Source organism: Nothobranchius furzeri, chromosome 4 (assembly GCF_043380555.1).
Source record: "Nothobranchius furzeri strain GRZ-AD chromosome 4, NfurGRZ-RIMD1, whole genome shotgun sequence".
In the NCBI taxonomy this organism is placed as follows: domain Eukaryota; kingdom Metazoa; phylum Chordata; class Actinopteri; order Cyprinodontiformes; family Nothobranchiidae; genus Nothobranchius; species Nothobranchius furzeri.
Window position 1 is genome coordinate 1,930,974 of NC_091744.1, and position 17,195 is coordinate 1,948,168.

Genomic DNA, 17,195 nt, shown 5'->3' on the forward strand with positions numbered 1-17,195 from the left:
AAGATCCCACCCCCAAAAGCTGGAGTCTGCAGATGGAGGTGTGGTTGGATGGCAATGGGCCAAGCCCACACTCCCATCTGCTTTCTGTGGCATGTTAGCCATTTCCTGAGCTAGAGGAAGAGGCCAAGGGTTGCTTGTGGGGAAAAGGAGTGGGTGGGTAACAAAAAGGAGAAAGAGTATTAAGTAAAGAGGGCGAAGATATGTGGGTTTAAGGAGATCTTCAAAATAAAAGTCTGTGGCCCAAACGCTGCAGCTGTTGCTACAGCAGGACAATGAGAAAAACACATAGCAGCGTGAAAGTTAGAAGCTCTAAATAACATTTGGTGTTTGGGGGGGGGGTGTTACAAAAATCTAAAGAAATAAAAACTTGATCTTTTGAAAACAATCTGTCTCCAGTCTGCAAGTGTGGAATGTTTGAAATGCAACTGCAAGATTATCTTTGTCATGTAAAGCAGAAAGTAAGGTGCTTCTTCCAAAGAGGCAAAGGAACACTAGACAGATTAATGTAGATGCAATAAAGACCATCCAGATCAGAATCTATAAACATTTCAGATCCTTTTAAACTTATACTTCCACGCTTGTTTATTCGACGTTGAAGCATCTTTGTTGGAAGGTTTCTCATCATTTCACATTATTGATTAAACCAAAAGAGCTCAACCAGTCAGTAAAAGTTCCTGCTTCATCACAGCTGACTACTAGGTGACGATTAATGAGTAAACTAACTGTCTGTTAGAATGAAACTTAACATAAAAATAATAATAAAACCCTACCGCATGTGTTACATTAGATTGTGACCAACTAGTCTCTCTATGAGGCACAGGTTATTAACGTGTGTGTTGTCACGGACTCACAGGTCATAATGCTGATTCCACTTTGGGTCAAGAGTATTCCTCACAGTATCGGTTGAGTGGCATTGTCCTGAACCATCCACCACCACTTTGGCAAAAGGATCGGGCAACCCTGTAAAAGTAGGAACAGGAAAACAGTTGGGGGTTTGTTTAGAAGGTGAGCTAATCTCCTGGGACCATCTACTTGTGTCTAAGAGGAAACAGGTGTGAGCCTTTTCAGGAACTATCCGACTCACTCAGACTGACATGACCTTGGGTGTCCTGAAAGGCGCTTTGAAATAAAATGTATTATTATTATTATTATTAAATATTCATCTGTGACAAAACTAGGCTTTTTAAATTTAGAACGCACCCAAGTTTTAGGACACCATAAAGTGTTCCTCTGTGTATTTACTTAATAAAACATGTTTCAAAGCAAACAGGGAGAGCAGGGCAATAATAAGTTGGGGGGGGGGGGGGGGGGGGTCTTGTTTGGCTGGAAATATGATCGGCTGAGGGTTTCCTCGTGTTGCTTTTATCAGCTGTTGTGTAGCTTGAAAAGGTAAGATATACCTCTGGGAACAGGAACATACAGCAAGTTAAACTTGTTCCATCATCATGGACTTCCCTAAGGGTTCGGGTCTACACACGTTCAGCTAGATTTAAATCAAACATAAACGCATGCTCCAACACCACAATCATCCATCAGTAGGGTTAGGCATCGAGCATCGACTGGAACCTTGACCAACTGTAATTTTTTCACAGAATCATTTAAAATTTTTTTAATTCCAGTCCTAGTTTTGATTTCTAGTATCTTGACCAGAAGAGGAATCCGCGGCCGCTTTGTTAAAAAAAATACGTGATCTGCAAATTCTGATCAATGCCCTCCCCTGACGCTGCGCAGGTGCACAGCGGCAAACATGTGAAGAAACGTGTCTGTCGAACTTTCTCTGTGATGTAAACTTTTCATTCCGCAGTGAAAAATACGGCGCGGAGGAAGATCGTTAAAATGCGTCAGCACAGTAGATTTAATACAAGTTTTAATGAGTTGCAGAAATGAAAACACACAAGCAGCATCAACAGTCAAACAGTCAGACGCTGCCGCTCAGACCATTTTTTAAGCTATAGGTATTTTTATGCTTCCCCTCTGACTGAATCGCTGCTGCAACACGTAGGTGTAGCTCTTATCCTAGACATGATCATCCTGAGAGCTTTAGCTGAAAACAGCTGTACTTTTCTGGTTATGCTGAAGACTTTTGTCTCTCATCCCAGAGGCTTCTTCAGATTATTTCTTAATTTGAGACCTGTGGTAAACTGGCTCACTCAAAACATGTAATGTTTTGGACCCTGCCACTTGAAAGAATCGAAATCAGGAATCGATAAGAACCGGAAATGAAACAAGGGATAAGAATTGGAATGCCCAACCTGTCCATCAGGGAATAGTGTACATAACTGAACCTCAACTAGCGGCCCGTGGCTCTAATTGCTTAAAAACTATTTAAATGGAAATGGAAGAAACTGGACAAGAATTGCTAATATACACAGACAAAAGCAGAAGTCTTTACTCACGAAAGAAGTCTTTCTTCGACAAGTTCTTTGCACACAAGACTAGAAAAAAAGAAATGGGCAGATGTTAATGACAAATTAAACAAGCACCTGTGTACATATTGGACAAAAAACAAGATTTTAACAAATATGTCACAAAAGAGTAGCCTGGCAAGCCGCCCAATAAATGTAAACATATAGTCTGGTTGCGACCCATTGACCGAGCTCGGTCATTGGACGGAGTCTATGGTTGTATTTTCATTTGGACAATGCTAAGTTCAATCAGAGCAATGAACAATGTGACATTTTCATCGCAACAGAAATCAGTCAACAGGGCAGTCCTCCACACATCACAGAAGAAACAGAAGCAAATGCATCCATTTCTGAAATTAAGAACCTGAAGAGCAAGTCACCCCCAAATCAACTTTTTTTGCTGATAAACTGTATAAATTAGTGTTAGTGCTGTAGACACATGTGGTCATTGTTTGGCATGTTATTTAAAACATAAATTTTTAAAACGCTCTTCAGATCAAAAGTCTGCTCTACATTTGACTTTGAAACAACCACATAAGGCATTGCTATTGGCTAAGCTGGTATTTTCTACGTTAGCCAGTATTTCTGACGTAGCTATTCGGCACCGCACTAGAGCCAAGTCTCAGCCACACCTCCAGCTGCCTCGGACAATTAAGAGACGATAAGAAACGATATTGTTCAGAGCTGCTCTCCTTCTCCATTAAACTTTCCTCTCCTCCCTTTCATCTCCGTCCTCTGATGGAGAAATCCTCCATACTAGGAAGCCTGCTGTTGTTTTTATGTCCAAGTGGTGTGAATGTGTGCGCACACGTGTTTGTTTATGGCTCCTATCTTCGACATTAATTCTGAGCAGTGACAATGTGTGTGTGGTCCGCCAGGCAATTTCTCCTTTAGCAGGGATGTCCCGATACCTTTTCACTTCCGATACGATACAGATAATGCATCATTCAGTATTGACCGATACCGATATCAAGCCGATACGATATCAGCACAAATCAAATGTATGTAAGCCTTGATCAAGTGATATTACTCCATCGGAGAACAAGAGGCAACAGTGAGTATGAAAAAAATACAATTTTCTTTAACCATTGGTTGCAAAAATGGAAGCCTTAATGGACTGCTTATATCCGAGATTTTTGACGCAGTCCAACATGATCTGATAAAGTCTTTATGGGGCGGCGTCTAATTACTTCTGATATCTATATTGGAATGGGACATCCCTATCCATTAGGTGCATTTATCAAACAGGAAGTGTGGGTGGAGGACGACTCTGGGACTGGGGTGACTTGCACTTTACCTACTTCCATCTGTTCGTGTCTCAAAGAAAAGCCCAAGTCTAAGTTGTCCAAAGTCGATACCAAAGCTGTTTCAAACGAGCATCGTTCTTGAGCCAACCCCATTTTTGAAGTTTTCCTCAATTACAGCTCTGGTGCTAAGCCCGCCCAGCGTCTCCCCACAAAAAGAGCACTGCGACTGGCTAGACACAAAATTGTTTGGTCCAATGGAAGACCTGCTGAGGCTAAAATGCAGCATGACTAGACAAACCCACAAAGCTAAATCTTTTATCGTCATGGTTGGTCTAAATCAGGGCTATTCAGTTCTGGGCCTTGAGGTCCAGTATCCAGCTCGTTTTGGTTTTAACCCTGTTTCAAACACACCTGATTTCAATCAGCAGGTGATTAGCAGGTTTCTGCAGAGCCTAATGAGCTACTGCACTGATGATTCAACCACTGAAGCTAGTGTGTTGGATTAGAGAAACCACTAAAATATGCTGGATATCACCCCTCGAGGCCCGAAACTGAATAGCCCTGGTCTAGATGTTTAGGCTAGTAAAACACTTGACTGAGGAAAACAATTTTATCGTTTTTATATTTCACATAAAATTAGAACAGAAATATGTAGTTAGTATGTACTGAGAGTTTGGTATTTTGTAATAAATTATTTGTTTCTCCTTCTCTAGAAGAGATTATAAAGGTGTGGAACAATGAAAAACATTTTAAATCATTATTTCTGATTATAATCGGTCACTGAGTTTTTCATGCAGACCGAACATGACAATAGTCTCCTAGACCTATCTCCTGCACTAGCTTCTGACAGAAAATGTTTGTGTTTAGCAGACGCTTATTGTCCAAAGCGACTAACAAGTGATAATCGGCATGTTGCCCTTGAGGCTAACAACAACAACAATAACAACAACAACTTGACATCAATCATGGAGAGGAGGGAACAAGGAATGGACAGTAGAGAGGGGGGACGGGTGCAGGGAGGGTGCTAGTTTAGAAGATGCTCTCTGAAGAGCAGGGTCTTCAGGAGTTTCATGAAAACTTAAAAGGAAGTCCCTGTTCTGGTAGTGCTTGGTAGGTCATTCCACATTTGTGGAACGATGCATGAGAAGAGTCTGGATTGTCATGAGCGTGGTGTAGGCACTGCTAGCCGACGATCCTGTGATGACCGGAGCGGCCGGGCCGAGACGTAAGCCTTTGCAAGAGGATTCAGGTAGATGGGAGCCGTACCATCTCGGACTTTGTATGCTAGTGTTAGCAATTTGAATTTGATACGTGCTGCTAGGCGGTAGTCAGTGGAGCTCAATGAACAGAGGGGTGACATGTGCTCTTTTTGGCTGATTGAAGACCAGACGCGCCGCTGCGTTCTGGACCATTTGAAGAGGTCTCACAGTACAGGCTGGAAGACCAGTTAGAGGGCATTGCAGTAATCGAGGCGGGAGATGACAGTAGATTGCACCAGGAGCTGGGTGGCATGCTGTGTTAGGTATGGTCTGATCTTTCGTATGTTATACAGCGCAAAGCGGCATGAACGAGCAACGGCCGTCACTGCTAACAGAGCAGTTTCAGTGGAGTGGCCCTTTTTGAACCGATTGGTAAGGATCAAGCAGACAGTTTTGTGAGAGGTATTCTGTGATCTGCTTGAAAGCCACCCTTTCAATGATTTTGGACAGAAAAGGGAGGAGGGAGATAAGTCGGTAGTTCTCCACATAATTTGGAGGAAGAGATGTTTTTTTTTAGCAGCGGTTTAACCTGAGCATGCTTGAGAGAGGTGGGAAATGTACCGGATGTCAGTGATGCGTTGATCACATGTGTGACTGCTGCGGCTACTGTAGGAGCAATAGCTTGGAGCAGCTTAGTCGGAATGGGGTCAAGTGGGCATGTAGTAGGGCGGCTGCACGTGAGAAGCTTGGACACACAGTTCTCAGTGAGAGGGGAACAAGAGGAAAATGAAGCAGTAGGGCTTGCGATGGTTGGGATAGAAGGGGTTTGTGGTAGCGAATGTTCAGGAGTGGCCAGTTGAGTAAACTGTTTGCTTATAGCTGCCACTTTGTCAGTGAAGAATGAGCTAAAGGTGTCAGCTGATAGATTGTGGGTGGGAGGTGGAGACGGAGGGTTGAGCAGAGTTTTGAATGTCGAAAATAGTTTCTGAGAGTCAGTAGAGCTGAGAATTATGCCAGTGTAGAAAGCTTTCTTTGCATCAGTGATGCTGGCAGAGAATGAGGACAGTAATTCATGAAATTTCAGTTGATCATCAGGATCTTTTGTTTTGCGCCATTTCCGTTCCGCAGCTCTAAGATTGGTGCGTAGAGACCGGAGGGCATCATTTAGCCAAGGGTGCGACTGAGAGGATCTAGCAGGTCTAGTGGCTAAAGGACACAAGTTATTAAGACAAGAGCAGAGTGTGGAGCAGAGTGACTCGGTGGCATCATTCACTTCATAAGCAGAGAATGTGCTGGGAGGTGGAAGAGTGGAGGCAACAAGAGAGGAGAAGTGGTTGGGTGCCAGATTGCGGGGGTTACGGTGGAATGAGACCATTGGGGAGGAAGCAGTGGACCTCCCTTGTAGAGTTGTGCTGAAATGGATGAAGTAATGATCCGAAAGATGCAGCGGTGTGACAGAGATTGTGCCTATGGCACAGTTTCTGGTGAAAATGAGGTCAAGTGCTTTTCCAGCTTTGTGAGTTGGAGGACTTTGTACTAGTTTTAGATCAAATGATGACATTAGTGACAGGAAGCCTGATGAGCTGGGATTGTCCAGGTGAATTTTCATGTCTCCAAGGACCATTGTGGGACAGTCGTGCTCAGGAATGGAGGAGAGCAGGGTATTGAGATGATGAAATAGATGATGAAACTCTAGGATTTGAAAAGCCGGACAGATCTACGTCAAACTGTCACTTGGACTTGCCCATCTTAACTCATGAGGGGCAAGGCTATTGTTGATTTAGCATCCAGAAAACAGCAGAGAACGACTCGGCCAGCAGAAGCTAACGTTAGCATTAGCAACTCCACCACTCAGCAGAACTTCTTCAGGCTTGTGTTATTTGTGAGATAAAACAACCATGTTGCAGAGCAAATTTAATCAGTGGCAGGCTCACATGTGATATGGCTCACTTCTAGTTCCTGAAACAGGCACATCATAGCTTTCTTTACCCAGAGTACAACTTACAAGGCATTAATTCTTACCAGAGCGCACTGCAAATGTGTTGAATAAATGAGTGTACAACACCTTTAACAGCTGGAGTTCACCCTTTTTACCTGGTGTCTCCTGGTGTTCTGATGAACTGATATTTACAAAAAGACTAATTGGGCTAAGCAGCACCAGTCAAGAGAAGCACCAGTGAACAAGAAAAATGTATGTTCTAAAAACATAACTAAGGAACTGTATCAATCATTTGCCAACAATTTAAAGTATATCTGCAGAGTACATTCAATAAACTTTGAACATGCCACTAGAAAGAAAATAGTCACATTAAAGAGGCTCAAAAACAAAGCCGATATAATTTCCACTCAATTAAAAAGATCTTGAACGTGACCAAGAATGACAAAAGCAGACAATTCAGAAAATAACAACATGGGAACAGACAATCTCCACTTGAGCTAAATTACACTGACTAGACTGGCTGAATGAGCGCCAACCACCAGCTTATCAGAGGAAATTAGACCGCCAGAGCAAACAGCAGGAGAGCTCGCCAAGTCGGAGGCAGCCAGAAATGCCTCCGATGGGCCGAAACAGACAGCATGTTGAGTGCAGGGAAACAAAGTACTGAAAACTTGAAAGATTTTTTTGAGGATAGAAAATTCAGAGGAAGACTTAACCCACAAAGTTTAAATGTGTTGTACTTGTCAGCATTTATATTCTTTTTTGCTATGTATCGTGCAGGCGTAGTTCTGGATAGTGGTTTCGCCGCAGTGTGAATTCAGTCAGATATGCTCATTTAAAATAAAGTGGGCCAGAATAATGCCATTTAATGCAAAACACTTAAAGGAAGCTTAAATTACCAGTACTATTAATTTTCAGAATAAATCATAGTCAGTAATACATTTTTTAATTATCTGTTTAACTATAAATATGGTAAATAATTGAGAAACCATAAATCAGGTCCATACTTCTATAACTTTGAATGAATTGACACAATTTTGTGCTGACCATTTCAATGGAGATACAATAGACTGGCAGCTACTAGGTTACACTGGGTGTATGTACCAGGCTCCCATTACCAAACGGTGCTGAGAGGAAGATTAGGGGATTAACTTCCACACTGCTCCATGGTCTCAGCCACAGTTACCACAGAGGGGAAAAAAACTCTTTTGTTATCAATGGGCTTTAACAGTTGGCCTGCCAGAAACCATAGCCTAGTGTTACTGATAAATATCTTCCAACGAGACATAACTACATGATTAGGTTGTAAATGGGCATATCGGCATCATTTTTATGAAGATAGCAAAAATTTATGTGGGAAAAATGCTACACGTGTGAAGGATTTTCCATCTTTCTCTGACAAAGAACAGAGTTGGTGCTTTTTATTCTATAAAGTGGTTGAGATATGTAAATATAATTATAACGTTGTTAGTCAGCTAGAAACCTCCATATCTGTCTACCATTTTAAAGCAATACCACCTGAATTTAGCCAATTACTGGTCAGAGAATTGATAATCCTAATACTGCCCATAACATCTAATCTTATATTGCTGGCCTTAGGGATTCCAGGAGCAGAATTTTAAACTGCCGCCACATGAGCAAGCAAGCCGTCCATGGTGACCCAGGGCTGGCAGAAAACCAGACTTGGTCTGAATCAAACATGGGAAAGGGAGGTCAACTAAGAAACGAAAAACCAGGGAAAAGCTGTCTATGCTGGTCAATGTAGTTGCTCAATTTACATTCAATTGTACTTAAAGAGGTTCTATATACTGTAACCCACAGGGTCCAACAGATCTGCAAGACTCCATGGACTACCACACCCAGGGCAGGGAGGTTTAATGCTCATGGAAGGTCATTATGTTTACACATAAACTCAGACACATGTAAAACAGTTGGCTAGATGATATGATATAGATTAGACTCTTTATATCAGGTGTAAGTAGAGGTAATAATTGTACCATTGCTCCATTTTATAAGAAATCCTTATTGTAACAATAATTAATAAAACTAAAACTGTAGGGGTGTGTTTGTTTTGCGCTTTTGTCATGGCGAACGTTTATGTTGTTTTTAAGAAACTTGTAGAAGCTGCTATTATAGTCATTTGGGAAAGATTTAGTCAACCAGGCTATTGACAACATCACACAATCACTTTTATGCATATAAAAGCACGGCTAATGCTTAACCATTTGTCTTTCAGACTTTTTTCTTCAAATAATAGTTTCCAATCCTAAATATCAGTCTGTATTTCAAACATCAGCATGTATTTAACTTCCACATCTAAATTAAGTGCGCACAAGGTGTCACTTCTTAATGTTATTGAAATGGCAGAGAACATATCAGAATGCTTTTATAGTCACTGTGAGACGACGATGTATTTTGCATAACAGATAAAAAAACAGGATATATGATATAAGAAACAGCAGATATAAAATATGTATATAAAAACAATCTTTACTGGATGCAGTGATCTGAAAATAGCTTTGATAGAATAGCAGGAATTGTTATTCGTGTCATTTGGAATTTATTGCATATAAAAAAATCATACATATTCATTTGCTTCTGGACCAAATGAGATCTTTTTATATTCATTTTGATATATGCAAACTGATTCTAATAACAAAAAGAGGCCATTAGAAGGGTTGGGCTTTTACATCCCCATCTGTCTGAATTAAAGGCTCTGGCATAAGTTCAAGGTTTGTTCTGGTCAGAAGGTGGAAGGTCACAAACAGACTTGAACCAAGGGCCATTTGTTTTCTCATGGGAGCGTCCGCAGCGTGCCATTTGTATTCATCGCTTCATTCTTAATTCAGTTTGTTAGAATAAAATTTGTGTCGGGTGGGGTTAGGGTTGGGCATCGAGCATCGATTGGAACCGGGACCAACTGTTAGTTTTTCCCTGAATCGTTCAGTTTTTTTTTCGATTCCTTGAATGCCAACCGGAAGAGGAATCTGTGGCTGATCTCTGTGAAAAATAAACGTGATCTGCAAATTGTGATCAACGCTTTTCAGAGCTGATCACACCAGCTGCCCCCCCCCCCCAGATATAAACAAACGCATCTGCCGAACTTTTACTCTGTAATGTAATTTTTAAATCCTGCAGCGAAAAATGCGGTGTAGAGGAAACTTGTTAAAATACGTCAACACGGTGGATTTAATAGAAGCTTTAAAGATCAAACTCTGGTAGGTGTGAGGTGAGGTAGTCTCACTGCAGAAATAAAAACACACACGGAGCGTCAGCAGTCAGATGCAAACAAACACACTGATTGTGCTGCAAGTCTTTTTATTTTTTGTCCTCCAAAGCATGTTTTTGTCTAAATGAAGGTGATGTTATTGTTCATAGAATTAAAATTCATGGTGAAGTTAAGATTATTTCATCAAGTAGGATCTATGGTTAGCTAGCCCATGTAAAACATGTCATGTCTTCAAAGAATCGGAATCGGGAATCGATAGGAACCAGAATCAGAATTGTTCAAAATCAAACGATGCCCAACCCTAGGTGGGGTGACATTCATTTTCACAGTCTTCCAGCTTCTAGTTACCATAAAGATTAATGCATAATGTGAAAATGCAAGCTGCTTCACTAGAAAGTGCAATGCACACTAATCAAGTAGGTGTTTCAACTTGTTGATGCTTCTCTTCACAAGCAACAAAATAAAATAAATGAAAGCATTAAAATATACATTTTCATACGTGGGAGAGACATTTTACCAATATTCACCTAATGCATTCACTCATTAAATGTTTTTTTTTTCATGAAGTAGCAATGCATTTATTGATTTGACTTCTTTAAATATGATTATATACAGTTAATATTGATAAAAGGACTGGACAAATCAGCAAGTTTAAATGAAGGCCCAATGTTATTTGTAAAATTGCTTTACAACATTTTTTGGAGTTTTGATAGTCAAGAAAACAAGGCCATAACGTTCCGCGGGAGGCGGGGGACACTGAGTCTGAATAGACCATGTTCCGTGCCTCCATTGTTGAGGCGGCCGACCGGAGCTGTGGTCGCGGGATCGTAGGTGCCTGTAGTGGTGGCAACCCCACGTGGACATCGGGGGCAGTCCCACTGGACTGGCAGACCGGGGTGGTGGTCCCTTTATTTATAAAGGGGGGCCGCAGGGTGTGTTCCACCTACAGGGGTATCACACTCCTGAGCCTTCCTGGTAAGGTCTATTCAGGGGTTCTGGAGAGGAGGGTCCGTCAGACTGTTGAACCTCAGATTCAGGAGGAGCAATGTGGTTTTCGTCCTGGCCGTGGAACACTGGACCAACTCTATACCCTTAGGGGGATCCTGGAGGGTGCCTGGGAATTTGCCCAACCAGTCTACATGTTTTTATTGGATTTGGAGAAGGCGTTTGACCGCGTCCCTCGGGGGGCCCTGTGGGGGGTATTCCGGGAGTATGAGGTACCAGGCCCTCTGATACTGACTGTTAGGTCCCTGTATGACCGGTGTCAGAGCTTGGTCCGCATTGCCGGCAGTAAGTCGGGCTCGTTCCCAGTGAGAGTTGGACTCCGCCAAGGCTGCCCTTTGTCACCGATTCTGTTCATAACCTTTATGGACAGGATTTCTTGGTGCAGCCAAGGTGTGGAGGGCATCCGTTTTGGTGGCCTGGGGATCAGGTCTCTGCTTTTTGCAGATGATGTGGTCCTGTTGGCTTCATCAGAACGTGATTGTCAGCTGTCGCTGGAGCGGTTCAAAGTCAAGTGTGAAACAGCTGGGATGAGAATCAGCTCCTCTAAATCTGAGACCATGGTCTTGATTCGGAAAAGGGTACAATGCCTTCTCCGGGTCAGGGATGAGGTCCTGCCCCAAGTGGAGGAGTTTAAGTATCTTGGGGTCTTGTTCACAAGTGAGGGAAAACTGGAGCGTGAGATCGATCGGCGGACTGGTGCTGCATCTGCAGTGATGCAGGCGTTGTACCGGTCTGTCGTGGTGAAGAGAGAGCTGAGTCAGATGGTGAAGCTCTCGATTTACCAATCAATCTACGTTCCTACCCTCACCTATGGTCATGAGCTTTGGGTAGTGACCGAAATAACGAGATTGTGGACACAAGCAGCCAAAATGAGTTTTCTCCGAAAAGTGGCTGGGCTCTCCCTTAGAGATAGGGTGAGAAGCTTGGTCATTCGGGAGGGGCTCGGAGTAGACCCACTGCTCCTCCACATCGAGAGGAGCCAGTTGAGGTGGCTAAGGCATCTGGTCAGGATGCCTCCTGGACGCCTCCCTGGTGAGGTTTTCAGGGCAAATCCAACTGGGAGGAGACCTAAAGGTAGACCCAGGACACGGTGGAGGGACTATGTCTCTCACCTGGCCAGGGAACGCCTTGGGATTCCCCCAGAGGAGCTGGCCCAAGTGGCTGGGGAGAGGGAAGTCTGGGCCTCTCGCCTTAGGCTACTGCCACCGCGACCCGACTCCGGATAAGCGGATGAAAATGGATGGGATGGATGGATGGAAGAAAATAAGGCTTTTAATTTACTTTCTTTTTTTCCAGTAAAAAGTGCTCAGTCTTTACCAGGTTATTTTTAAATCAGCTTCTTATAGGACACGTTGGGTATGAATGGGTTCAACAGCTCACGATGTAAAGCCAAGTCTGAGTATCAACTCGATAACTTTGTGACTCTGTATTTGACTTGATTTAATAAACAAGCAACTGAAAAGGTGGGCAACGACTGGTTGTCTACACACAATTTTATCATCTTTCTCAAAGGACGACTGTTCTCTTAAGACACACAGTGATCTAGAAACAGTGTCCACAAGTATGCAGTAACGTCCCGGTGTTTAGAAAGACATTGTACTTCATGAGCTGTTGAAGAACCTATTTTTGATATTTAGTATTACCACAGCAGAGGTGCCTGCATTTAAAATCGAACATACCAAAGATACTATTACTGGTACTGCTAAAGGCACAGAAGACAGCGGAGGGTGTTGTGGCTTTAGGAAGCACACAACCCCACTCCCCCCTATATCCCCACCTGACACTCCCATAACGATGGTGGACTCAAGTCGCTTTCTGGGCACCACCATCACCCAAGACCTCAAGTGGGAACCCACCATCACCTCTGTCATAAAAAAAAGGCCAGGCAGAGGATGTACTTCCTGAGGCAGCTGAAGAAATTCAACCAACCAGTAAAGTCGATGAGGCAGTTCTACACAGCAATCATCGAGTCCATCCTCACCTCTTCAATCACAGTGTGGTATGCTGGAGCCACCATCAAGAACAAGAAGCTGCAGAATGTTGTACGCTCAGCTGAGAAGGCCATTGGCTGCAAACTCCCATCCATACAGGACCTGTACATCTCCAGGACATTGAGGCATGCAGGTCTGGCCCATGTCACCCAGGACACAGTCGTTTTGACTCACTCCCATCTGGCAGGAGGCTCAGATCCATTTGGACCAGAACTTCTTGCCACAAACAGTTGGACTCATGGATGACAATCATTGAACTGCCCACTCCAGTTGCTTGGTTTCAATTACTGACTCTGTGTTGTGTTTGTACCTTAACTGTTCCACTCTAGGGATGCACCAATTAGGGTTTTTTGCTGCCGATCACCGAAACCGATATCAAAGAATGCTGATCACCGATACCGATCACGTGGATTGGCCAGAAATTTTCTACAACATTATAATGAGTGCTACAAACTACATAATCTGGGAATAAAGGAAATGTAACCTAATCTAAAATGGTCTGTATTAGGGTTGTCACAGTGTGAAAATTTAACCTCACGGTTATTGTGACCAAAATTACCACGGTTTTCGGTATTATCGCGGTATTTTTTTTAAACGTGCTACATTTTCACACATTTAAATAAACCCTGTATGTCAGGAAATTTTGTCCTCAGTTTGTGTCTAAATTTTGCCTAAAATGTGTTATTTTGTAATTATGTTGTTTATTTGTTTACATTTTTTCCCTTTAGTCTTTAAAATACCAACATTTGCCCATAACTTCTTATTTTATGTCTGTTTGATGTCATCATTTTAAAAATATTAGATCAGATGATACTCAGTACTCAAGTAGCCTTCTAATCAGATACTTTTTTACCCTTACTTGAGTAATAAACCCTATATCAGGAAAATATTGTCCTCGGTTTGTGTCCTTCCAGTGAGCTTTGCAGATGTGGGAAAATGTCATCAGGCAGTAATCGTTGTTAAATTCATAATTATTCTCGGAGAGAGACCAACTCTTATCTGCCCCTGGGAGCCCCGTAATGCATAGCGTCATTTCAACATGGCGGTGTCCGCGACACGGTTTATATGCAGGTAGCGGCGCTGCGGCTGCTTTATATAGCGACTCGTTTCATTCTCCCTCAACCCAAATCCTCGGATCACGCATTTTAGCTAAAACGCTAATGTTAGCTTGCCTTGCGTTGACTGCAGAGTCGTGGGTGATGCAGATGTGATGCAGATGTGTCATGAGATTTGAAGCGTTGCTGCCTTTCACAGACACTTTTTTCTGCACGTGCTGCAAACAGGATAGCTGTCCGTCTTCTATAAACTCCCTCGGCATTCTTCAAATATCTAAAATATGCCCATACTTCCGACTTTGTCTTCTTTGAGGGATAATAAATGTCCTCCTGAGCGCTGCCGTCTCCTCCTCTGACCATTATTTCAGCTTTAGCTTCAAGAAAGTTTTGGTTGTAAACAACAAAGCGTGCATGTGCCGCCGGCAACTTCAGCCGATGATACGGTGGCTGGTAAGGGTCACCGCGCCTACACCGCAGCCACGGTAAACCCACCAAGATAATATAGTTTTTTAAAAAACCGAGACGGTTATTATTGTCAACTTTTTTTTTTTTACCGGGGTTTACCGCTACACTGGTTAACGTGACAACCCTATGGCTGATCGGTCTGCTTTGATCTATTTTGAAAATTCCGATCAGAACCGACAGGGGCGCTATCGGCCGATTACGATCAAATGCCGATCCATCGGTGCATCCCTATTCCACTCTGATCAGTACCTAGACTGTCTTGTACATAGTAGCGGTTTCTGTGATTATTGCCACTTTATATTATTAAATTCTCATGATTATATGATTATATTACTTCCTATATTTGCTTATCTCTTATTTTTATCTTTCTTTTTTGCACCAAGCACAGCAACAATTTCATAATGTGGTTTCTCGTACATACAGCATTAAAACCCTTCTGATTCTTATTCTAACACTACTATTTGAATTCATTATTTATAATAAAAGGAAAAACAATAAAACTTTGAATAAGTTTTGAATAGAATCTATCGAGCGCCCACAACTTCCAAAAACCTCACCTTTGTTATGACCATTGCAACAGCCCAATGCCATCTCGTTGGTGTTTATCGGTTAAACAAAAGACTTCCTCTTTCCCTCCTTATGTCTCCCACCACATCAAATCTCTTCGCAGATGTGGGCAACTTCATATATTACTGTGGGAAGTTTAGTTAGCAACAAAATAAACAAGAAAATCTCAACATTAACACCGCAGGACTCGAGAGTTTACATTGAACTTACTTTGTAAAGCAATTACTGAATTTCCTCCCCATCTCATGCTTTCTCCAGCAGAGCGAGTGCTTGGGATGTCATTTATGTAAGTCAGAGGCCAGCAGACTACAGATTCTCTCTGAAGAGAAGCCAACAATATGGGAATAGGAATATAAAGAACTCATAGCCATTACAGAGAGAAGAGCGAGAAGGCCAAATGTTTACTTAAGAGGCAGGAATTTACGATGGGATGAATGGTGGAGAAGAAGGCATGTCAGGAGGGGAGATTCTATTTAAAGGCAAAAATCTGTGATGGCAGACAATAAAGTGGGAGGTAAGGGGGGAGGATTACTGAAGAGCTGAAGAATATAATCTGGACAAAGAGAACAACACTGGTAACATTCACAGTCTCCTGGAGCTGTAGTATGAGCTGCTTACTCGTAACAACTTTACAGATGCAGCTCTGCCCTGCCTACAGCAACGTGGCTGGTGGGGGGGGGGGGCAAGTGTCTTGTCCAAAGACACAACTGACAGACTAAGCAGGGCTCAAACCTGCAACCCTTCAATTAAGGGGCAGGCACTTAACTTCTCTGCCACCGTCACCCCATATTAACATGTTCCTTATTGATGCACTTCCTGAACAAGTTACGTTTTTGGCAGAAAAACTAAAGAAATAACAAACACAAAAACTGTTCTCCCGATGTCAGTAAAGATGGCGCTCGACTGAATTTGAGGGGAAGCGGATCAGTTCGGACTACAGTGGCGCTGCTCTGGGCTGTCCATATATGGTACTGCACATCCTGCTTTTGTGACGACATCAAGGCCAGAACTCAAGATCTCGTTTTGGAGTTGGTGCTCGTGGGCTGGTTGAAGAGGCCAAGAGTAAAAAAAACTACCCAATGTTAGAAAGTAAAATTTTCAGGTAATGACACATTTAACTCATGTCCAAAGTTAAAGTAAAGCTGAACCACAAACAGTTTGACCACTGTGTGAATGATTGAAGCCAAAACTATATCAGGAATGCAGTTTAGGCATTTTTCTCGGTATTTTAGAGTATAACACCACCAAGTGGGATCCACAAAGGGAAACATGTGGGTTTCTACTTGAGGCATTGTCCACAGCGTGCGTATAAAAATAGCTTATGTCTTAAATGTGCCAACATACAGTAAGTTGTACCTCCATTTTGATTTATGCTATAATTATATTCTGCTGACAGAAGATCAACACATTTGGGGGGGGGGGGGGGGGGGGGGCTAAATGGTGGATAGGTTGGCTTGTGAGACGATTCGGTGAGAGACGAGCAGCGAGACGAGCAGCTGTGAAGATTGAGGTGAAAGAACCAACAAGCCTTGGCGAAGCTTCAGTGGCTTCCTGTGACGGTGTGAGCGGCATGAAGAGATTGCTTTAGGTCAGGAAGACATTTTTGTTTTTAATGTCTGTGTCCACAGAAACATCAAACACAATCTGAAGGAACTGGACAAGGAGGTCCAGGGCTTTGAGCGAGACCATGAACTCCTAACAAACAGAAGGTGTTTGTTTAATAGCTGATACTGTGTGAATGTGATGTCAAATAACCTGAATTAAGGTCTAAGCTGATATGTTAACATCTTGAACATCTATTTAACTCAATTATACATATTATAGCACCTTGTTTTTGCTATAAATTTGTTTTTTAATATAATTATTAAGTAAATCTATATTTTTCTACTACCAGTGACTTCAGCCTTTTGTGATTGTTTCATAATTTACAGGCACATGTTAAAAAAGGCTTACAAAAGGCAATAAATATAAGTTGATGCATTTGTGTTTGGACAGTGGACTTGCTGGCTGAGTGGTCTAACAGACACACATGAAGGTGGGCAGCCTGACCTCAGGAACAGTAGCAGAAAACAGTGAGTTTTGCATAATCTATA

The 17,195-nt window shown here is 42.4% G+C and overlaps 1 protein-coding gene across 2 annotated transcripts in view; it reads right to left on the reverse strand.

Moving 5' to 3' along the window:
• The window catches only part of LOC107391562 (E3 ubiquitin-protein ligase SMURF2), a 58,672-nt gene that overhangs the window by 25,727 nt on the left and 15,750 nt on the right, over positions 1-17,195 (reverse strand). For both annotated transcript variants that reach the window (XM_015968921.3, XM_015968912.3), the window contains exons 2-3: positions 2,397-2,435; positions 852-960 (exon numbers count right to left, since the gene is read on the reverse strand). In XM_015968921.3, coding sequence (XP_015824407.1) covers positions 852-960; positions 2,397-2,435 — 148 coding nt within the window. The remainder of the gene's footprint in view (positions 1-851; positions 961-2,396; positions 2,436-17,195) is intronic.